This window comes from Lepisosteus oculatus, chromosome 2 (assembly GCF_040954835.1).
Source record: "Lepisosteus oculatus isolate fLepOcu1 chromosome 2, fLepOcu1.hap2, whole genome shotgun sequence".
In the NCBI taxonomy this organism is placed as follows: Eukaryota; Metazoa; Chordata; class Actinopteri; order Semionotiformes; family Lepisosteidae; genus Lepisosteus; species Lepisosteus oculatus.
The window spans coordinates 52,421,051-52,446,069 of NC_090697.1; the positions used below are offsets into that span (position 1 = coordinate 52,421,051).

At 38.1% G+C, this 25,019-nt stretch overlaps 1 protein-coding gene across 25 annotated transcripts in view; it reads left to right on the forward strand.

Moving 5' to 3' along the window:
* LOC102692053 (syntaxin-binding protein 5) overlaps positions 1-24,620 on the forward strand; it is a 219,130-nt gene extending 194,510 nt beyond the window's left edge. For 19 of the 25 annotated variants that reach the window (XM_069179051.1, XM_069179015.1, XM_069179018.1 and 16 more), the window contains 7 exons: positions 10,114-10,233; positions 14,902-15,141; positions 15,705-16,074; positions 17,647-17,812; positions 18,847-18,958; positions 19,770-19,990; positions 20,535-24,620. In XM_069179051.1, the coding sequence (XP_069035152.1) occupies positions 10,114-10,233; positions 14,902-15,141; positions 15,705-16,074; positions 17,647-17,812; positions 18,847-18,958; positions 19,770-19,990; positions 20,535-20,576 (1,271 nt within the window). In that variant the 3' untranslated portion in view covers positions 20,577-24,620. The remainder of the gene's footprint in view (positions 1-10,113; positions 10,234-14,901; positions 15,142-15,704; positions 16,075-17,646; positions 17,813-18,846; positions 18,959-19,769; positions 19,991-20,534) is intronic. The other 6 variants (XM_015347554.2, XM_015347560.2, XM_015347592.2 and 3 more) reach the window with 1 other exon arrangement.
* The last annotated feature ends 399 nt before the right edge of the window (positions 24,621-25,019 follow it).

A 25,019-nucleotide genomic window follows, 5' to 3' on the forward strand; every position in this document is an offset into this window, starting at 1 on the left:
ACTAAAGTACAGTTGCCCCAACTGGTGTGAACCTATGCAAATGGCCACCAGAGAAGAGGGAAAATGCAACGACCTCACAGCAAGCGTCCCATCCTGTGAAGAACCCGGTATTGCTAAAATCAAGATAGGGGAAAAACATGTTGAGGCCTTGTTAGACTTGGGAAGTACGGTGACACTGGTGATCTCTGCAGCACTACCTGGAGACACAGAGATCAGGCAAGCAGAAGCGATCCCTATTACTTGTATTCATGGGGAAACTAAGGTGTATCCGTCTGCAAAAATTCCCATTTCCACCGAAATAGGAACATATAGTTCAACTGTAGGGGTGGTTGAAAAATTGCCTCACCCAGTGGTGTTGGGACGAGACTGTCCCCACTTTTTCAACTTTGGAATTCTGTCCAGTCTGCTAGGCATTGTCCACTTCCATATTCCGGAGACTCGGAGGACAACCCCAATTCCCCTGGAGAGGCAGACCAACAGGAAGTAAGCTCCGAACTGGAAGATGAATTCTTAAATATGGATTTGCCAGACTGGGAACCACCAGAACATCGAGGGAGGTTTGGGACGGCCCAGTTGGAAGATGGAAATTTGAGACATGCATGGGGACATGTGAGGAAAATTGAGGGAAAGTTCTGTAATGATAACAGTGCCCTGCGTTATCCTTATTTCATGGTGAAAAACAATCTCCTCTACCAGGTGCAGAAGAGGGATCAAGAAGAAGTGGAGTAACTCCTTATTCCCCGAGCCTACCAAGCGAAACTCCTCAACCTGGCCCATAGCCACCTCCTGGGAGGACACCTGGGCGTGAAGAAGACAACTAAGAGACTGCTCGCTAGGTTCTTTTGGCCAGGTATATATAAGGCCATTGAAAAATATTGTCAGGAATGCCCAGAATGTCGGAGAACTGCCCCGCAACCTTATTATAGTAATCCTTTGATTCCTCTCCCCATTATTGAAACTCTGTTTGAACAAATTGGGATGGATTTGGTGGGACCCCTGATCAAAACCGCCAAAGGACATCAGTACATACTGGTAATAGTGGACTACGCCACAAGGTACCCCGAAGCCATTCCCTTGAGAGCAGCCACAGCCAGAATATAGCTAGGGAGCTAGTACAGGTCTTTTCTTAGGGTGGGAATCCCTAAGGAGATCTTAACAGATCAGAGAACTCCTTTTATGTCCAAAGTTATGCGAGATTTAAGTAAACTATTGGGTATTCATCAAATCAGAACCTCAGTATATCACCCACAAACGGACGGACTAGTGGAGCGTTTTAATAAGACCCTCAAAGGCATGCTGAGGAAGGCCATGCAGAAAGACTGGAAAATTGGGACCAGTTGCTCCCTTATCTAATGTTTGTGAATCGAGAAGTACCGCAGGCTTCGACCGGGTTTTCTCCATTTGAGTTATTATACGCTCGGAGACCATGGCGATTACTAGATCTGGTTAAAGAGTCTTGGGAGCATCAGCCTTCACCCTTGCAGACTGTCATTGAACATGTTGAACAAATGAGGGAAAGAATAAACATCGTTGTCCCCATTGTGAAGGAAAATCTGGAGAAGGCCCAGGCGCAACAAAGGCAGATTTATAATAGGGGAGCTAGTGTGCGAGAATTTCAGCCAGGGGACAAAGTATTGTTATTAGTCCCGACCCCGGAATGTAAATTCCTGGCCTCCTGGCAGGGACCTTATGAGTTGGAGGAAAAGGTGGGTCCGGTCAACTACAAAGTGAAGCAACCTGACAGACGACAAGAGCATCAAATCTACCATGTGAACTTATTAAAGAGATGGCATGGTGCAGTTCTGCTCACCCGCTTCTCCCCTGACCCTTTGGAAGAAAAAACTGGTGCTATCGGCCTGGGGGACCTGGCGCCCTCACAGCAGCAGGAATTACAAGAGTTCCTCTCACAAAACAAGGATGTTTTTTCCCGGAGTCCTGGTCAAACTCACCTCATACAACATAAGATTATCACGGAACCAGGAAAAAGGGTAAGACTGCCCCCCCCTATTGAATTCCTGAAGCCTAAAGGAAATTATTTAAGGAAGAAGAAGAAAAAATGTTAAGAATGGGATAATAGAAGAATCCCATAGTGAGTGGGCTAGTCCCATAGTATTGATACCCAAGCAGGACAGAACTATTAGGTTCTGTAATAATTTGAAAAGGTTAAATGAGATCTCGATGTTTGATGACGCGTACCCTATGCCCCGTATAGATGAGTTAATTGAGCAATTGGGTAACGCTCGATATATAAGTACGCTAGATCTTACGAAGGGATACTGGCAAGTGCCTCTAGCTGAAGAAGCTAAAGCTAAGACCGCTTTTGCCACCCCTGAGGGGCTGTACCAGTATCGGGTCCTTCTGTTTGGTTTACATGGAGCTCCAGCTACTTTTCAGAGATTAATGGACCGAATACTCCGACCTCATCGAGATTTTGCGGCTGCCTACTTAGATGATGTTGTAATTCATAGCACGACTTGGGAACAGCACCTACAACACCTGAATGCAGTAACTGGAGCTTTGCGAGGAGCAGGATTAACAGCTAATCCAAGTAAATGTTGTCTAGGGACCCAGGAAGCCAATTATCTCGGCTATACGATTGGGAGAGGAATGATCATGCCCCAAGAACAGAAGGTGCAATTAATTAGAAACTGGCCTAAACCCTCTACCAAGAAGCAAATACGAATGTTTTTGGGATTGTAGAGTTACTATCGCCATTTCATTTCAGGATTTGCCTCCATTGCCGCCCCATTGCACGATTTAATTCAATTCAGTTCAATTCAACTATATTGTCTCAGGGGCATAGTATAATGAAAAGTGTTTGTTAGTCACTCAGGTGCAGTATATAAATAGGACAGAAGATAAGACAATAGACAGTAACACAATAAAAATAACAGTAACATGTAATAACATAACATAAATAACATGTTATCAAGTAATCAAAACTGTGCAAAATTCCGCATACAGAGAAAATATAACAGGACAAAAACAGTGCATGGTATTTCTTGGAACAGTGCAAAAATAGTATGGTTAATTAATAAATATGAAATATTATTATGACCGGTACAGTTTTACTGGGCTATCAAGGGGACAGTACAATTTTGGCTTACATATGTGTGTAGTGGAATAAGAGTACAGTCATTGTGGGTACAGGAAGACGTTAGGAGAGCCCACCTGGATAAAAGGAACACCTATACAAGAATGCTGTTCATTGACTTTAGCTCAGCATTTAACACCATCATACCCATAAAACTTTCTACCAAACACAGGGCTCTAGGTTTAGATACAACCCTCTGCAGCTGGATCCTAGACTTCCTCACCAGCAGACCCCAGACTGTCTGGATTGGCAACCTCACCTCCAACACACTCACCATTTACACCGGTGCCCCTCAAGGCTGTGTGCTCAGCCCACTGCTCTACCTGTTCACCCATGACTGTACTGCTAAGTTCAGCACAAATACCATCATCAAGTATGCTGACGATACCACAGTCGTGGGCCTGATCACTGACATGATGATGAGACTGCCTACAGGGAGGAGATAAAACAACTTGCAGACTGGTGCTGAACCAACAACCTATGCCTCAACATCAGCAACATAGCGCTTACAGGGCTTGTTTTGCTCTTGTAGCTTGTGATTGTATTTATGTCTTGCCACATGCGTCGTGGGTTAGCGTTGGTGTTGTAGTGGTGTTCTATCTGGGATTTGTACTGTTTCTTGGCAGATTTTATGCCAGCTCTTAATTTTTTCCTAGCCCCTCTCAGTTCTTCCTCATTACCAGATTTGAAGGCTGCATCACAAGCTTTGAGCAGGGAGTGGATCTCAGTGTTCATCCAAGGTTTTTGATATGGGAGTTTGCGTATCTTTGTAACACTCACCACATCATCAGCACATTTGCTGATGTAGCTAGTGACTGCTGATGCATACAATATCGATGTGTGTCAATATCGGTGTGGGATACATGGGAGGCTGCATCTTTGAACACACTCCAGTCTGTGCACTCAAAACAGTCCTGAAGCATTGATTCTGCCTCTTTGGTCCATGTTTTTACAGTTATAACTGGAGCCTTGGTGTGTTTGAGAAGTCGTCTGTAGGCTGGGAGTAGGAACAGGGAGATGTGGTCAGATTGTCCAAGAGGGGGGTGAGGTACTGCTTTGTAAGCACCGGGTACATTAGTATAAACAAGGTCAAGTGTGTTGTTTCCCCTGGTGGGGCAGTCAACGTGTTGGTTGTAGCTAGGCAGGACTGATTTCAGATTTCAAATTTCCCTGATTAAAATCGCCTGCAATAATAAAAACACCATCAGGGTGTGCTGATTCTTGTTTACTAATAGCTTTGGATAGTGTTTGGACTGCTTCCTTAGCATTAGCGTTAGGAGGTATGTATACAGCGGTAATAATGACCGACGTGAATTCCCTAGGTAGGTAGAAGGGTCGGCATTTAACCATTAAATATTCTAAGTCGGGTGAAAAGTGGATTGCGATTTCTGTAGTATCTCTGCACCATGCTTGGTTGACATAAATACACAGACCTCCTCCTTTATTTTTACCAGAGGCAGCTGTTCTGTCTGATCGTAGAGTTAAAAAATCATCCAGCTGAATGGCGGAGTCAGGTATGTTGTTGTGAAGCCATGTTTCCGTAAACACAAGAGTGCAGCAGTCTTTTATTTCCTGGCGAGTAGTGAGCCTGAGTTTTATTTTGTCCAGTTTGTTGTTTAGGGACCGTACGTTAGCGAGGAACAGGCTGGGTATAGGTGGTCTGTTCTGCTGTTCTTTTAGTCTTATTTGCAAATTTAACAAAGATGAGTTGCCCTGAAAAAATAAAATGGACAGAAAGGGAAGAGAGGGCCTTTCAAGAACTAAAAAAAACTTTATCCTCTCAACCAGTCTTACAGGTACCTAACTTTAACAAAACATTCATGGTACAAACTGATGCGTCTGACACTGGGATTAGAGCCATACTGTCGCAAGAAGTTGAAGGATTGGAGCACCCCATTTTGTATATTAGCTTTAAATTAAGCCCGGAGGAAAAACATTATTCCACCATAGAAAAAGAATGTCTGGCGATAAAGTGGGCCCTGGATTATTTAAGATATTATTTATTGGGAAGACAATTTATCTTGTATACTGACCATGTGCCACTAACCTGGTTGTTAAAGAACATGGACAAAAATGATCGAATTACGCGATGGGACCTTAGCCTCCAGAGGTTTCAGTTCCAGACGGTTTATAGACCTGGGAAGAAACAAGGTAATGTCGATGCCCTCTCACGAATGCATTGTTTCTTTTCCAGACAGCCCGAGGACGGGGCTGATCTCAGGGGGAGGGTATGTAAGATGACCAGAGGAAGGGTCATCCAGGACAGGTATTTCAGGAACGATCTGCTCACTATACTTGACTTAGATCTGACCAAGATGGCTGCTAAGAGAAGTCAGCTGACCCGCAGATGGAAAGGGCTTAGTCCAAAAAACAACGAGACACAGGTGTGTCTCAGCAGGAAACAAAATATATATGCCCTGGAAACAGTGAACCGGCGCGGAAGCCAGTAGGTGAATGCGTTTGGAGAAGATAGTGGAAGTCGGTTGGTATTGGGACAGATTTAAGGATAACGGATTTGCGGAAGACATAAAGGTACAGATGCAGCCATTCAAAGTGCGCGGTACAGACACGTACCGGAGGTAATTGGCTACGGCATCGCGCATCGTGACACAAGATGACGCGGGGTACCGCGGTACGTGATTGGTTGACCGACAGGGGCACTCGTGGTCCGTTGGTCTGTCGTAGAAAGACTTACAGTAAACGTCTTTACTGTCCCCATTGTAGATATTGAATTTTACCACTGAAGGGAAATCTTAGTAGCTGAGCATAAAATATAATAGGAGCCTACTGTAACGTGTGTGAAGGCCATAAACGATATTAATTTTGGAACATAAACATAAAGTATATGGCTGGTCTTGGTACTTTAAAGAAAAAATACACACCAGTATTCCATTTCTCCCTAAACATTTTAAGCATCGAAGTCTTTAACTAAAGAGATACCGGAGTCAACAAGCATACTTTTAGAATTTGATTGAAAGGTAATATAATATGGAATCGCGTATCTAAAGAATTTAATAACGATATGATTATATTAGTGTACTGCAACAGGGCTGTGTAGGGCTGTTTCGCCTCTCTCTTCATACGACTTCCCTTGTAGCCTACTGGTCTACGTGCCCGATTACCAACTCACGGGTTGTGTGTTCAAATCCAGCTGGTGCTGGACTTTTCTTTTAGCAAACATTTCTTCGAAAAAATATAATAGCAATATTATGGACAATCAATTGACTTTTATATTTCAAAATATCACAACATGATCGATTCTAAGTCATTTTTGATAACAATGAATAGTCACCTTCTTCCCTTCTGACAACGGTCCCTGCTTCTGCTTCCTGCTTCTATTGTGTGTGTGTGTGTAATAGAGTAAATTTTTATAGAGAAATGGAGGCTGGACAGTATGCGATACAATATAAACATTTATATTGATTTAAATCGTGTTTTGATTTCAATCGCAAACGCGTGTTTAATTATATGTTTTTTTTTAATCATAATCAGGCTAATGCAACATAAATTGATACAGTATCTTTGTCTTCTAAGTATCTTAATAAACTTTCAGCATAGCTACCCATTTAGATTTATATTTCTTGGGATATTGGGATCAAACGTGGAAGGATTAGATTGTAATCGTTCTTATTTTTAAAATACGTTTTAGAAAAGTGTAATCTATACCTGCCCAGACTGTACGCCTTCCTAAACCTCGCCTTTCACTCCTGTCCTGCTCTTCCCCGCGCACCCCAGCCGGGTGCTCTTCGGCCTCTGCCCGGGACGAATGTATATTTTGATATTTACACCCGGCGCGGCACCGAGGGAGCGTCTGCATTTATAACTTAGTTTTTAAAATAAGTCAAGCAATATGAAGCATCTCCTTTTACTTTTAAGTCCCTTAAATACATTGAGCACAGCTTTCTCACCACTTAAGATTACTTTTTGATACCATCCTTACATAAGGCAGAAACTTTCCGATGACATACAGTACAAGTGGAAAGATTACAGATTTTAATCGTCTTTAATTTTGTTACGTTATAAGTTTTAGGAACGTTTCATCTAAACAAACACCACAAAACTATTCTCGATTGTATTTCTGAATGTTATGTTGCACCTACAGTAGTTCACTGCTTTAAATACATCGAATTAAGAAAGTTAGGTGTAGCACTTTAGATCTTTTTTTTCTGAACCAGGGAAAATCCGATCATGTTTCTCTATAACATTAATAAAAAACTTTATTTTACATATCACCTTTAAAAGTGGCATCTCAAAACAATACAGTAGATGTAAACCACAGGTTACAAATTAAATACCCAGACAAACGCAAACGCGTTTTTAATAAAATGCTTTCATTCATTCAACAGAGAGAGAGTGTAAAACCTGGGTGTAACAGCTGTTCCTTTTTCTGATCACTCGCTCTCTGGATAAACGTCTCGCCTGTCCAGTTCTTTGTTTTCCTAATTTGCCGATTATGCCTGCTGCGATCCACTCCTACCCTCACACCTAAAGAAGACTATTTTAAATTTCTTTGCGCATCCTTAAGGTGATATCACATAAAGATGATATGTAAAATAATGTTTTTTTATTGTTGTTATAGAGAAACATGATCAGATTTTCCCCGGTTCAGAAATAAAGATCTAAAGTATACTAGTTAAGGAAAATAAATCTTAACGGGGAGAAAGCTATGCTGAAAGTTTATTAAGATACTTAGAAGACAAAGATATCAATTTATTTTAGTCAAAATTGTATATATCACCTTTAAAAGTGGAATCTCAAAGCAAAGTAAATACCCAACACTGATTGTACCCATCTGTCATGCTAATAAAACACCTTGAATTGAATTGAGGGAGAGAGGGGGGGAGGGCGAGATAACCAGGACGCAAGGCAAATAAGATACACTCCACAGGCATTCACAACAGCAACATATGAAACGTTTGCACATATAGTTAAGTTATTACTTGTTTTTCACGCTTCCTAGTCCCTCACCAAAACCCACCTGCTTCCAAAAAAATTATCCTAAATGTTACACCCCTTTTCCCTTAGACACTTGGGGTCGTAACACAGCCCTACACAGCCCTGTCGCAGTACACGAATATAATTATATCTTATTAATTTCTTGAGATACGCGATTCTTTTAATACAGTCTTTGCTGTGCTCTAGAGGATCCTTGTGATATTTCGAGCTCTGGTTGAATGATAAGTGTCGCAGTTTAAATCATTTTCGTAGTTAGAAATTATGGAACGCTCTGTTAAAAGCAAGGGAGTTTTTATGTCCGTTGCAGTTTTTTTGCAACATGAATATAATTATATCGTTATTAATTTCTTGAGATATGCGATTCCATATTATATTCCCTTTTAATCAAATTCTAAAAGTATGCTTGTTGACTCCGGTATCACGTTAGTTAAAGACTTCGATGCTTAAAATGTTTAGGGAGAAATGGAATACTGGTGTGTATGTTTTCTTTAAAGTACCAAGACCAGCCATATACTGTATGTTTAAGTTCCAAAATTAATATCGTTTATGGCCTTCACATGCGTTACAATATGCTCCTAATCTTTTTATGCTGAAGATTTCCCTTCAGTGGTAAAATTCCATATAAATATTCAATACTTAAACGGGCACAGTTAAGACATTAAATATACATATACATACTGTATACAGTACAGTTTGTATACGGTAATATGTTTATGTTCCCAAATCAATCTCTTTTATGAGCATGTTAAAGGCATGGTGAATCGACTCTCAAAAATTACTGTACTTTGCATGATTGGAAACAAATGCGTGATTGCGAAATGCTGTGGTGTTACTTTTACAAAGACGGTCAATGAAAAAAAGAATGTTGACCAGGGCAATACTATGAGTTTACACTTACAGCTTGTCCAAGGTCATTCATTATTAATACTATTAGTAATATCTTCGTTAAAGACTTTGATGGCGACAGCTCAAACATGAGAGGTTGAGCTTTATTAGCTCCACCTTGCGGAAATTCCGGATACTATTATTTTGCTTGTCGTATTATAGGACAATTTACGGTAACTAGCGTATTTACCGGTAACTCGCGGTATATACCGGTAACTCACGGTAGACTGCGTACAGCGTACCGGAAAATAATGCGGTATCGCCCGTGCATTTTGAATGGCTGCATCTGTATACGTTTTACGGTTTGTGATTTGGATACGGCGCGGATTGGTGGAACTTTATGGACTTTGGAACTCGGACTGAATAAGGATTGAGAGAACAGATTGCGGACTGGCTTGGAAACGGAGAAAAACTCCACGAAAATTAAAGAAGAGAGCGTGGTGTGAGTACTTTTGTCTCCATAACATAAACCTTTCCCCCGGAGGCACCACACTATACAAATATGAAAGTGGATATTTTTTTTTAGATTGCAAACAGTAATCATTGTCAAATTTCAATAAGCATACCCTTGTATGGTCTTGTATTGAACAATTTTACAATTGATAATATTTCAGCATTGTTTTTTAGCTGTTCTGAGAACTCTGCATTTATCAGCCTCTGTTGATTTGTCATTTGATATTTCACAATCTAGAGAAAGCATTACATGTTCAGGGAAAGAACTGAGTATAATGCCAACAATTTCAGCTGCAGTTTTTCAAAATGTGGATACTTTGCTTTTACTGCATCAGGTACGCCACTTCTAGTTACCAGCTACGATGTGACTTAAATGTTACCTTCTGCATAGTTTGTTTTCAGCATGTAGGGGCACAGGGTCCATCTTCAGTTCTTATTGTCATTTAATGTCATTTAACTAATGGACCAAAATAATTCTTCTGATAAATGCAATGTATTTTACTAAACACAGTTTGCTGAGCATGAGGTGCCCAAAGTCACCAGTTTGACCACTTCTTTTTTGAAAATAATTGGGAAAAATATAAAAGCTGAAGACTCTTGTTTTGAAGAAGGTAAGGGTTAGAGATTAAGGAATGCTTTTTTCGCATATTGTATAAAGACAAATAAAGATCTAAAGCTAAGATTTATAATGAATTGAGTCTGTGATTATTGAAAATTTTAAACAGACCAGAGACAGAGATGTAATCCCTGGAGTCTGCTCAACAGGCAGAGCTATAGTGTGAAGAAGCAAAAAGAGAATGCTCACAGAGGAGTCATCCACAGGATTCATTCAGTCCCTGTGTTCAGTGAGTCGGATCGGATGACTAAGGGTTTTAGCTAACCTCTCATTTGCATCTGCCTGCTTTTTGTTTGATGTTTTGGCATGAGATATTTCCCTTTTTTCTAATTCATTATTTTGTGACAACTGAAATCCACAATTTTAAATTTATTTACATTAATTTGATGCAGCGTGATACAGGTACTTTTTGTTTTCTTGTGTTGAATAAGGTAAGAAAATGTAGTCATAGTATAGCACAATGGGTGCCTGTTGTTGCTCTGTATAGGTACTTGGTATTGAATAGAGTCCAGAAATGAATGAATGTTCAGGAGGGAAGAGCCCAGCTAACACCAATGATGTAACATCTTGTTTCTGTATAAGTATGGGTTTTTATTCAATCCTTCCCAGCACTCATTGCTTTGCATCACTGCACAGTGCTACTCTGTTGCTATGACTACATTTTCTTACCTTATTCCAATGGACACTGTTTGCTGCCTGCTGTTTTCTGGTAAATTCCGCTGTTTTTTACTCTCTTTTTGACCAATACTCTCCAGGATTTCAGTGGTCCACTACTGGCAGTCACCAAACAGCTGCCATTTGCCGCCAACTCACAGACAGTGCCAAAGCACCTGCCTGATGAGATCTGCTCTTCCACCAGGATTGATGTTTTTGAGTTTCGCTGCCCGGCATTTTAACAAACATTTCTCTTCACCATGCCCTCAAATTCATTTTTTCTTGTTAACTAAAATTTTGATGTGCAAAATTTCAGTTGCCCGCATCAAAAGACATACTGAAGAACTTAAGGCTGGACTATTTCTCTTTCTGAAGTTTGCTCCAATTACAGGCATCATCTTATTAATTGATTCATAACCATGGAGTTGTGCGATTTTGATTGAATCTCTAATTTAATTAGAAGTACTGGTTAGGATTCGGGACTGGAGGGTCATGGGTTTAAATCCCTGGTGGCACATTGTTGATGTACCCTTGAGAGAGATACTTAATTCAGTTTGCTCCAGCAAAAATGCTGTTCTGCCTAAGTTGATACTGTCTTAGTTGGCACTTTAAATGGGAATTTTAATGGTTTATCTGTTAAAAATCCATCCATCAATTTTTAATAACTGCCAGTTACAGGGTTGCAATGCGCCAGAGCCTAGCCCAACAGACAGTGGATGAAAGAATCTGGTTAAAGGACTAAATTTCTAAATTATAAAAGGGGAGTGTGAAGCAGATCAGACATTGATGCCTTTGTAGGTCTTCCATTACTCCTCCAGGAGTCCACCTCACAGCCTGCTGGATTCAACGATAAATGTCAAAGCTGGTGTAACTAGCAGCTTGTGCTCTCTTTAGAGTCTGTCCTACTGTCTCGTAGTTTCACAGATGCACTTTTGAGTTGCTTCTTAATCGCAGTGTTTTAATTTTTTACTGTTTACTTAATAAAGATCTCAATAGCAATAACAATAACACTGCAAACAGCAAAAACTACAGGAAACTATTATGTTTTGGAATATCTAAAATATCTAAATAGTAATCACCATCCTATTTACTTTGCAATGCTGTTCACCTCTTTTAATTTAGAATGCATCCACATGGCCCTCACACAAAATGTTCCGTTTTCTTCATGTGGCTGGCCAGCAGATAATCCCTTCCATTTCTCAGAGAGCCCGCCCTATGTCTCTCTTCTTTGAACAGGTTGCACCTGAGAAAACCTACAGGCGGTCCACAAGTGTCTAATTTAAGATGTAATTTAATCACTCTTTTTGTACTTTTATTATCTCAGGCCTTTCCATTAGGAGAAAGACCATTTCATGTGGTCTTTTCCCTCTTTTGTCTGTTTGGTGTTCACTATTTTGAGATCTAGTTGCAAAAAAGGGATTTGATTATGGCACTTAGATTATATTGTATAGGGCGCCTAAAATGTAGCATGGAAAAAAAGCTCCTCTATTTGGATTGTAAAGGCAGAATGTCCTCCCTGAATTCAGACATCTTTGTTTCTGTGGGTCACAGAAAATTTCATGGAAATTTTTGGGGTGTTTTAGTCTTAATAAAATCAGTTGTTATAGTTTTCTATTCATTCTGAGAGCCTTCCTGTAATTCATATCTTTAATAAAGACCATCCATCTTACATATCTGAAAATCCCTGAGGCTTCCTGCATGGTTTTCTGGTTGTAATTGTCAGATAATTCCATCTGCCTATTTATTCCTGGTCACCCAACTAACATTATGGCTTTTGATTTCTGAACTTGGCTTCAAGGTTAGTTCTGCACTCTTCCCAGTGCATTATTAATGGCTGATTTTCCTCAAAATCTTTAAGAAAGTCTATTCAGTGCAAAATACTGTAACTGTAATTTAATATAATTTCCGGCCATTAGAATAATAATTATAATAATAATTGCTTACACTTATATAGTGCTTTTCTGGACACTCCGCTCCTGGAGCACTTTACAGGTAATGGGGACTCCCATCCACCAATGTGCAGCATCCACCTGGATGATGTGACGGCAGCCATAGTGCGCCAGAACGCTCACCACACACCACTCAGTGGGGAGGAGAACAGAGTAATGAAGCCAATTCATAGATGGGGAGATGGGGGGTGAGCACCCCCTGCTGGCCCCACTAACACCTCTTCCAGCAGCAACCTTAGTTTTTCCCAGGAGGTCTCTCATCCAGGTACTGACCAGGCTCATACCTGCTTAGCTTCAGTGGGTTGCCAGTTTTGAGTTGCTTCTGGCCATATAGAACAAGTTATCACCCTAACATGTATCACTTGATACATTAATTTAATTTAATTTAAATTTAATTTTTGTTAAGATTTTTAAGATCATTTTTTGTTATCTTATTTTAATTCTTAATTTTTGTTAAGATAATTTTTGTCAAATACTGCATGTCTCTCAATTACAGTACATACTGTACTGTACATCACTTTACAAGGTTGTAATTGCAGTGAGATTGGCATATTTTCACTTGCCATTACTTTCTCCATGTTTTTGTGAAATCTAGATCTAAACAAGCTAATCAGGCTTTGCGGATGTACAGAGCAATGTCTGAGCAGTCCCTTGCTTAGGACCACCCTCTACAAATTTCCTAGAGTAAATTATCAGGGTAAATTATAATCTTGGCTTTTGGTCTTCAGAAGTCTGCTTTATTTACACATGTATAGGAATAAAATCTATGCTAGCATGTCAGTAACTTAATGCTCTGCATTGATTGTCTGTGATGGATTACTACTGGGTTATTTTTAGTTTTTATATTTTGACTATTAGTCAGAACCACACCAAAGAATGCTATAACACTTAAATATGTCTATGTACACTAAATTGTGAGGGATATCACTTACAAATGGGAAGCACAGTGTCTTTTTTGTAGAGTAAAAGGACTATATCCACTGTTTAATTTCCTGGACTATTAAGGGCTTAGTAGCACATAATCCAGGAAATACAGAGCTTTCCTTTCTCACCTGGAATCACTATCTGTTTCAGATTAAATTTTTCCCAATGAAACCTATACCAAGGTTAGTTATGAGATTATAAAGCAAGCTCCCCGTGTCATGCTTAGAACACGATTAACCTGCTCCAGTTCTGTTATCCATTATACTGTATGTTAACAGAGGATCAGCAGATTTTCATTTCTACTGTTGCCTGCTGTATCATGGAAGCTTTAGAATGGGGCCATTCATGCAGTACTGACTGGCTACCTGCACATATGGGGACTGCTGGCAAAAAAATAGTGACAATAAAAATTATCATGCCATTTGTTCAGTTTGACCTCTAACCCTAGCAAATAGTTTTTTTTTCTCTGTCACTAAGAAAAAGAGCAATACAGCAATGGACTTTAAGTTGGCTGAATATACAGTAAGACTAATTTTCTGAAGACCTGTGTATGTCATAGCCCCTGAGAAGTGTCCTTAAAGTAATGAGGTGAGAAGGTTTTATGAGTTAAAATAAGAATATTTCTGTCTTTGCTTTGTGTTGTATGCCCACAGATTAAAACCTTACAAAATCTAAATTTTAAAATCATATCTTGAATCCAAAGATGTTATTTGGGTGATACAGTGGTACTGGCTGAGTAGTTATGTACTAATGTTCTCCTGGATTTTGAACAAGAAATGCTTAATTGCCTGTCACTCTGGTTAAATGTAAACACATCTGATGACTTGTAGCATTTTTGATATAGTATCCTATTGAAATGCAAATGGATTTATGTTTTGTGCAGCATCTTTTTCACATTGGCGTATGTGTTACTTTTACTGTTTTAAGATAAAAGTCCAAAATGTGTAAAAATGTGTGATTTGTGGCCTGAAAAACCTGTCTGTCCTAAACAATTTTTGACCCCTGTTCTATTTTGACTGTTGTGGTAAAGCTAAAACTAACATTTAATTTGAGGGTATTCATGATTTTTTAAAGCTAGATATTTAACATTTCAGATCTCCTGGCTGCACATAAATATTATGCAGCATCCTACTACATTCTTAAAGTAAATGTATAGATTTTTTTTAATTATTGGCTAAATGTTATTCAAAAAGTAGAGCTCTGAATTGAAACTACAGTATTCTAAAATGTGTAAATACAGTAGTTGAACTATTATTAATTAAAAGTGGTATTCTCTATTTGCCTTTAGAATAGAGAGAAGTGGTTGGTGCTGCATCTCTCTTTCACACACAATTTTCTTTGCTTTGTATCTTATGACTGACTTTACCCAGATATCAGAGACAATTCATTCAGTCGCTCCCGTAGCTCAAGTGTGACGAGCATTGACAAGGAATCCCGAGAGGCCATCACTTCCTTCCACTTTTGTGAGACCTACACACGGAAGACTGACAGCACCACCTCTCCCAGCCTGTGGGTGGGCACCTCCTTGGGCACAGTGCTAGTTATCGTGCTGAACCTCCCACCTGCTGGGGAACAGAGGCTTCTTCAGCCTGTCATTGTCTCTCCCAGTGGTAAGTGCCTAAATCTGTACTTAAGACACCGCAGGGCCCCCTATATTATAGTCTCAGAACAAAAAGACCAGTTTTGCAGAAGGGTGTGTTTTGAACAGAACAAGTGCAAGAGGTGATGATTTAGTCAGCACTGAGATTATGTTCTTAGTTTTAGCTACATAGATGTCTTGGCCTTTTTTCTCCAAGAGTAGGAAGTAGTATGATCTGAAAAGCAAATTACTGAGATGAGTCTTCACTGTTTTCTGTGCTTAATGATCTTTGAGGAACATTGGCTAAAACATTTTTCAACTGTAATTAATCCAGAATGTACAGTACAACAGCAGACTTTAAATTCATGTACTGTAGGAAGAGTCATTCATTGAAGAAAGATAAATGAGTGTGTTCATAAAGGCAAAATCATATCTGTTTTGTTCTTTGTTTCGTTCTTTACGTTTTCTTTAAGCTGTAATGTAAAAAGGCTACATTGAGCTGCATTTTTTTATTTCTCATAAGTACTTCTGAGAGATTTAGAGATACAGGATTCATTGCCTCTTATAAGACTAATGGTCTTGTTCGTCTTTCAGGTACACTGATAAGGCTGAAAGGGGCTATCTTGAGGATGGCATTCCTGGACTCATCAGGGCAATTGCTACCACCTGCCTACGAGGCCTGGCGTGAACCCAACGCCCCCGATGACAAGGATGAAAAGGACAAGTTAAGGAAACGGCGGCCTGTCTCAGTTTCTCCCTCATCGTCTCAGGAAATCAGTGAAAACCAGTACGCAGTGATCTGTTCAGAAAAACAGGCTAAAGTTATTGCACTGCCATCCCAGAACTGTATATATAAACACAATATTACAGAGACTTCATTTGTTCTCCGGGCTGATGTAGTGCAAATGAGCAGTGGAATATGCGTTGCTTGTTTCTGTGCTAATGGACATATTATGACATTAAGGTAACGTATACCTGCACCTTATCTGTCTCATTCTCATGTCTAAACTGTGGAACACTTTTGATCTTCCTTTGGTGCGTTTCAAGTACTGTTGACACTTCTAAACTCAGGGCAAATGTCTGTTTTCAGTTTCACCTAGTCATGAATTTTCATAGTGACACAAGTGTTGCAGACCTTGTAAATATACAGTAACATGTGGCTTTAAATCAAAGGAATTCCAAAGTTTGTTTCCTCTATGTCACTAATAAAATGTTATTAATTCCTTGTTGCATTTTAATTTCAAGAATGTTAGAACACTGTTAAGAATGCATTATTGTGTTCCAAAAAAGAGCAGAGAAATCAAAGTCTATTAGGGACAAAATGTTTTTCTTCTGTAATGTATTAACCCTAAACTACTGAAGAGTTTCCCTTCTGAACTACAGTACATACTGTATGTGCTTGAGTAATTTGCTTTCACAGCTCTCACAGTTGAGTTGCTGATTTACTAGTCAGCTGTACCTTCTGAAATCTACAGATGAAAGATTTTCTTCAGTTCATGTGCCAGTGAACATTATGATAATGATTGGCTCGTACTAGTTTTTGTTGAATCATTAACTCCTATAGTAATACAGAACTAGTTGTCATTGCTTATGAAACAGATTTACTTTCTTTTTAGGATGTACAATCTGTCTTTGCTCTTTCTGCATGTGGCTTTTCCTAAATTTGTCCTCAGAACAGCTGATGTTGGTATAGTTGTCTTAACAATGCTCTGGCCTTTTTTGGGTTCTCTATTGGCAAGTATCATTTGTCTTCACTATGTACCAGATCGTATTGCATCTCTTCACCATTAATTGAAATACACACTTTAAAGTTTTGAAGTGTGTGTAATTGAGATCAAGTAGGTGGAAGTCAGCATAAACTAGAATATTTGTCATCACTTGTCACAGAGCCTGTACAGTGGGGGAAGGAAAGACAAACAGCATTTCTGACACTCTGTACTGCATCAGACAGATTAAGTATTTTAGTAGTTCTTACCATCAGCCAGGGTATTATAATACTTTGCCTTACCAATTTAAATCATCACCTGAGTTTCAAAAATGTATTAATTCAAGCATGGGATATGTAAATAATATGTGAGATTCTTTCAATTTACCACTGACTAGGTATGTATAGTACAGGTGTGGACATCCCTGGTCCTGGAGAGTTACAAGGTAACGCATTTGCAGGTGTTACTGGTTATTCATAAAAGAGAAGTTTGCAAAGACTTGGAATATGTGAGTGTTGTGCAAACTAGCATGTTGACTAGTTCAGTCAGGAATGGACAGGTGTGGTCCTAGAGAGTTACTGCTGCTATCTTCATTTGAAATGATCTTTAAGTTAATTGAACCTTTCACGTTCATGTGCTTCAGTGTTTCATGATTTAAGAATGACCCATAAAACCTACCAGGTTGGACTAGGCTGGACACCCCTGCTATAGTACATTTCACCTTGCAATTCCACAATTGTATGTTTCAAAATATCAGTGTGATACTTGACAGCATTACTGAAGCCCATTGCCAATCTTTTCTATTAATATCATTTCTTTTTCCACTCCAGTTTGCCAAGTCTAAGACCACTGTTGGATGTAAATTATCTGCCCCTTACTGATATGCGCATAGCAAGAACATTCTGCTTTACCAACAATGGACAGGCTCTATATCTTGTCTCACCCACTGAGATCCAGCGAATAACTTACAGCCAGGACACTTGTGAGAACTTACAGGTAAAAATCAGGTCCCCATAGCCCTAACAATGATTAGATAACAATAAAGTTGTATTAGTTGCTTTTTTATTGTAAGGAGCAAAATGATGAAACAAGACTTTGTACAATGAGATGCTTTTCTGTAGTGACCCTAAAAAAAACTATGGCTTTCTTGTGTACAGGATTTATATGGAGATAATTTCTCAGTTTAGTTAGTGGAGCAGGACTTTTTATTTTTTTATTTTTACTATAGTTTCAAATTTGCAGTAAGAAAGAGAAAAAATGAATGGCTTGTCGGCAGTAATTAATACAAAGCCTAAGAGCGTTATTGTGCAAGACTTCTGGCCCCTTACCCTTTTGGGAAGTACAAGTAAACTAAGTGAGTTTGTTAAATTTAACATACTGTACAAAAAACTGTTGTATATTCCTTATATTCCTAGCAGTTATACACTTCATAATATTAATTAACAAGGGATCATAATTAGGTTACAAAAGGATAAAGATCAAAGGCTTAACTGTGGTATGGAATTTAAAAGGCTTCTCCAGTTAAGAAAATTTTAATAAATTAAAGTTTGTCTTTCTTTTTTCTGTCTTTTTCCACCTGGACACGGTAATGTTTTCCTTAGCTGTGAGAAAGCAGCAGAGTGTTATTTGTGCAAAACACAAGGATCTCTGCATTAAAACCACGTGGCAGTCCACAGTCTGTGTGTTCAAAAAAGGACAAAAATAAAATAACTTAAATGGTGTCATCTTGTATTGCCTATCGAACTACAAAAAAGCTGTGATACATAGAAACAAAAAACTGGTGCCTGACAAGTCTTATCCTGTCAACCTGTACAGAAGAGTTTAAAGTAATAGGATTTCAGGCATCTAATGTTGTGCAATCCTAATGTAATTGAAAAAAACCAAGGTGAAAAATTAAACAAAATGCTTTTGTAAATGCACTCCACAACCATTGTAACAGAGTGATCAATGATCAGCTGACTGAGGCTCTATTGGTGCAGGCATGCTAAAAGAAACAGGTTAGGTGATGATCTCTGTGGTGTATGTTGCAGGAGATGCTGGGAGAACTGTTTACACCAGTAGAAACACCAGAGGCTCCAAACAGAGGTTTCTTCAAGGGCCTGTTTGGGGGAGGAGCACAGTCCCTGGACAGAGAAGAACTTTGTAAGTATTATAGAAACTAAACCCAATGAAGAAATTTTAGGTGTATTTGAAAAATTTATAAGAAACAGAAAAGAAATTTAGATGGAAATTAAAATTAAGGGAAAATAAATACAAATAAATAAATAAAATGTATTAAATTAAATAATAAATTAAAATCCTCAACTTTAATGGATTTTCCTCCTACACCAAGACCTACACCTGCATCTTGTCATATTATAAATTTGCTGCTACACTGATGATGGTTTTGGCTGAACTTAGAAGAATCAATTTCAAACTGCAGTTTCTAGGCTCTCATTACTTTACTGTAATTAAGATAAAGATTCACATAAAGTAAAGTAAAGATCATTTTACTAACAACACAGGAATCAAGAATTAATAAATATTCTACTAATTTTGCGCAATCAAGATTGAATGGAGGTTTAAGGGTATTGATATTGCAAAAATCTATATATATATAGTGAGAATTACTGATTATTACCTTATAACCTTAATGTTGAAGGTACATTCTTCAGTTTTTTTATATTATAAAATAGTCAGACTGTGACTTTTCAGTGTGCTTTTTGTAATCCATCCACTAGGTGGAGCTACTGTCTTTTTTGTCTGCATAACAGATCTGACTCTTTTCAGAGCAAACACAGAGTCAACAATAGTTCTAAGTAGTTAGTGGACCTAAAAGAGCAAGTGGAGTTGACCTGTTTATCTCTTCATGCCTTTTCCCAGAATGAGTGAGTTGCCAGTTATGAGTGAAGTGTGATGATTTGGTGTGTGACTGTCTCCTTTGATGAGGTTTCACTTCTTTCTCTGTTTTTAGTTGGTGAGTCGGTGGCTGGGAAGGCCTCCCGGAGTTTGGCTCAACACATTCCCGGCCCAGGTGGTATTGAGGGCATGAAGGGAGCAGCCTCTGGCGTGGTGGGAGAGCTTGCACGAGCCCGGATAGCACTAGATGAGAGAGGGCAAAAACTGGGAGAGCTAGAGGAGAGAACAGCAGCCATGATGGCCAGTGCGGAGTCCTTCTCTAAACACGCCCATGATGTAAGCAGATCATTTTTTGTTCTTTTTGAATTTCTTTACCACGTTCTTGTGCCCAGGTATTATGTACACAGGCAGAATGTAGTCTAACATTGTAGAACATTATAGCCTGATTTATTATAATGCATGAATTTGATTCTTATTAATAAATTCCATCCTTTAATGATGAAATTCCACATTATCCCCTAATCAATCTCACCTCTCGTCTTTATTTTCCCCAACCCTGCCTCTTTCTTTCATATCTCTATTCTCTCCCTCTGTCCTGTATGCACGTAATGTATAATCCAAGATCCAAATGTCGTTCACTCATTTGGTCTTCCTTTCAACATGAAATTAACCTCTTCTTGCTCTTTTGCAATCTTTTTATTAGAAGTTCCTTAAGAATATTTCAGAACTTCAGCTCAAATGTTAGGTATGAGATAACTTAGTTTGCATGTTACAATTTAAGATAGCATCTCAAAATTGCCAAGATATAAAGTCTGACTGATTTTTTTCTTACTTTCATGAACAAACTAATTCTGGTCTTCCTGATTTTGTCTGCCCCCAGATGATGCTGAAGTACAAAGATAAAAAATGGTACCAGTTCTGATTTCAAGTTTAAAACTTTGGAATAACTCAGTGGTATTGTACACAGCTTCATCTGGAAGATACTTGCTCTTCTCCCTCCTTCATTTATTTCTCCAGGACTAAGGGGATTCATCATGGAGTACTGCTCTTTCCTAGCACAATGTCATACACTGTTTTACCTCAGTCATATGGCTTTAACTGAGGAACATACTAAAGAAAAAACTATCAAATGAAAAATAATCACCTTGATGGTGTAGTTTTTTTTTTCTGTGGCGGCTGAGGGTTGATGTTCTTCTTGGGGACAGGAGCAGGGAAGGACAAACTAACAGGCAAGGGGGGTAACGCTGGGAATTCTCCTGTGTTTCATTTCCATATGCCAAACGTTGTGTGCCGTTGTCTCTGCTGCCAGTGTTTTCATTCTCCCTGGGGCCAATAAGGTAACAAAAAATACAAAAAAACGAATACATATAAAGACAACTCTGTATCCACTTCTGGCTATGTCAAGTGCAAAACAAGAGGATAATTAACCCAGGACACTGTAAAGTCCATTAAAGAAGTCCCATAATGAGGTGCATGAAGATCACATCATATCACCAGGACAAATCTTTTGGATCCCTTCACCTCACAGTGTCAAAAATATCTTGAATACTTTCATTGCCCTTTTTTATTATTTAAAATGTTTTTTTTGTTTACTGAACATTATGTTTCATTTTGTATCTTTCAAAATCTGAAATTCTTAAATTTTGTTTTTAATGCTTACTGTACATGTATTTTTGTGGAACATGATTCATTCTAAGGTTAAACAAGGCTTTTTGTTTGAGTTCAGTGGTGGACATGCCATAGTTAAGCCAACTTTGACCAATTTCCATTTCTTTCAAGTTTATAAGGGCTGGGACTGAAAGCTCAAGAGTTCTTTAGAAACATCCACGTCAGATTTTATAGTATATTATCACATTTGTTTGTAATTAAATATCTGACAGTTTTTGCCAGGGTGCTTAAAATATTTTTTTATTAAACACTCTTCTCATTCACTTTCAAACCAAGAATCATATCTCAGTCATTTTTTGTCCTGTGGAGGTATGGATAAGAGTGCAATAAGACAAGGTTGAAAACTGCCTAGATTCTGTCTTCTTGTTGGCCCCCACCTGTTTTCTACCTTGTAACTTCATTTTAAACTCTGTACTTATTTTACCTCCGGGATGCAAAAGCACTTATGTTTTAAAGAAAGCCTTGCACTGCAGTTCAATATCAAACCATTCTGTACAAATTATTTAGGAGCAGCTTCAGTAACATTTTTAGTGCAAACAAATACATGTGTTTGTGTGTACAACTCAAAAAGGGACTATTGAGCCAGAGCTTTAGTGAGAATGGTGAACTGTAGTTGTACTGTGAAGGAAAGTGTAAAAGATTTATTGCAACAGATACAAATCTTATCAGCCTCAACAGAGAGTGCGAATTTGTGTGTCTGAAGAGAGAACACAAAAGTATGGTGCAGAACACAAATATTGTGCTCTTACAAATAAACTACTCAGATGTCCTGCAGCCATATATTTTTGTTCAGGGACTCCTGGGTTTCACTTGTGTTGAAAGCCATTTTAAACGTGAGTGGCAATCATTTTTATGTAATTAAGTGGTGACAGTGAACTGAGCATATGACATTATATAGCTTTGGCAAACAGTGTTGAACACAGTTAGGGTAAGTATTCACACCCAGGCAAGATGCTGAGCAGTCTCTAAACAAAAACTGTCTGCTCTCCGGGTTACAAGAAAAACAACAGTAGAACATGGTGAAAAAAGTAAAGTCACTATCTTTTCTCTAGGAAGAGAAATGTTTCATGGGTGGGATATTACAAGCTGAAAGGGCAATCAAAATAAAAAATAGTATTTATTATAGCTGAAGTTCAGATCCATGTGCAACCTGGTACTATTTTGTTTTTTTTTTCTTTTATTACCTAAATGGATCCTCTTTATTGAAGGACACCACAGCTCTGTGTACTGTAGGAAAGTTAAATTTACTAATTCTCATAACTTTCCTCATTTTCCTCAACTATCAGCAGATTGTTCTTTTGGTCCAAATGTAAAAAAATGCAGTGTTTTTCAGACAGAAGAGGACTGCACATGTTTAGAGCCCCACAGCAAGTATTAGACTACCATTCCTGCAGGTGGAGATAGCAGAATTATCTTTTATATCCTCTTGGCTGGCATTTCAGAAATCCTTCAGTGATAGGAGCTTTTATCCTGGATTGTTTAACATCATGCGTATATATGGATTTCTCTCTATATATGTGTATGTTAGTGTGTGTGTATATATATGGATAAATATATGTACACACATGCAGTTATGCATATACATACATCTATCTAAACACATTGTGTTGAGAAATATATTTCCTTAAATGGTGTTTTCAGTGTAAGTCTTACTGGTCTTTTGCTCTATAGATTTTCTTTTTTAATAAGTGCAAGAAAATGCTGCTATTTGTGTTAAATGTAGATGTATCATATGATTGTTTTTCTTATGTTTAAGAAAGAGAAAGAAAAAGCTTTGTTTTTGCTCAGAAGTTCTGCCAGATTTTTAATTCAGTATGTAAATAGCGGGGCAATCGGAGACAAATCTGAAAGTGTTGAAGTGGATAAACGGCATAAGAAGTCAATGTCGATGTTCTTTTCTGACGCCAAAGAGTTTCTTTTTTTTTTAACTATATACAGTATACCACTCTCCCCTGCTGAATATAATCATTGCCTCAATTCTGAAACATAAAGCCATGGTGCAGGTTGTGAATGAGGAACACCTATGGAACCCTGGAACGCATGAGAAAAGTGTAACAGTTGAAGGGAATTACTTTATTTGAATGTGTTGATTTTTGTAGGAATGAGTGAATACTATATCCCTCTGGTAGTTTTGCAGTCTAAGCTGAAAATAGTCATTCTGCAGCTGTATGGGTTTTTATCAATTAATGCACATACTAGTAGAAATAATTGTGAATTAAATTTTTGAAAGGTTGTTGCTACAGTATAACACTGTACTGCTGGGTTATAAATGTGCCATCGTATTGCACTATATTTAATTTCTAGATTTATCATCCAAAGGCTTTTGTCTGTTTAATTATTTAACTGAATGAAAATCATGGATGGATGTTTGTTCATTTAACATTTTCTTTTTCTTTTTGTATGTGTTATGGTGTAAAATAATCTTTTTTTAAGGAAGGACCAAAACCATCAGAGACAAATGCTAAACTGTGTCAATATGGAGTAATAATGAATGGTTGCACTTTCAGATTTGTTTCATGGTCAGTTTAAAGATAATCCATTATATTTATACATTTGAGAAGTGTATACTTTTAATTTGAGAAGATTTAATAAATGAAAAAAAAAATACATTATAATTCATCAGATCCTGCATTTTAAAAAGTCAAAGTGCTTAAAGAGTGTGTGTATATTATTCATCTTAAAGTAAAGATTTAATGTTTCTAGTGAAAATTTATTTGTATCTCAGAGGTACTGCTGTCATTTGAAAGATTTCACAGCAGAGGGTTGAGCTGTCCACATTTGAAATTAGCTTAAGGTGTTATTGGTGCAGGAAATACATTGCCACCTATGTTCTCTTTTGTTCAGTAAAAAATATCTTAGAAATTGTCTTGCACAATAGCAGAAGAAGCATGTTGTTCAATGTTTACAGCCACATATAAAGCCCTCTTTTTTGTCAGCTCATTCTTTGGCTGTTTGGGCTACCACACTTTACTCCAGACATTCTGTCAGTAACATCAATGATCGTGTTTTTGTATGTTAGTTATATGTTGCTGTCCAGATGGTGGTAGCTTATCTTCCAAGAAACTTGAGGAAAAAAACTTTTGACTAAGTGCCCTCTCTATCCCAATTTCTGTTTTGTTAAAATGCATTTTATTTCCTTCTCAAATACATTTATTGCACACACAGTCAGTACACAATCTTGAAAACTGATTCATTTTTATTATACATCTGAGGAAGTCTGATTTTCATTTACTGTCTCTTCTGTCTTGGAAAAAAGTGGGTTGCAGTATTTTCTCATTGTAGCCAATTTTCTTGTACAGTTTTATGCAAATTTCACATGGATGTTTATGACTTTATCTGCTGCCACAAACAATTTAGAAATTCTGTAGATAGAAATTACTGTGCAATGGAAACAATAAAAACAAAAAAATCTTAAACAAGTTTGCTAGTTGTTTTCTGTGTCTGTCTCCTTGTTTTGTACAGTTTATGCTGCAACATTTGTGCTTATGTCTATGAAATTCAAACAGGATATCATTTTAGAGAAACCTTTCTGATGCAATCAAGAAAGTGATCATCTGACTTATTATATATTCCATTATCATTACCAGCAAATGCAGATAGTGTAACTACAGATCCTTATTTGTACTGTAAGTACAATAGCCCAGTGTCCCATACATTTTAAAACTGCATTTACAGCATCTTTCAAACATAATCTCAA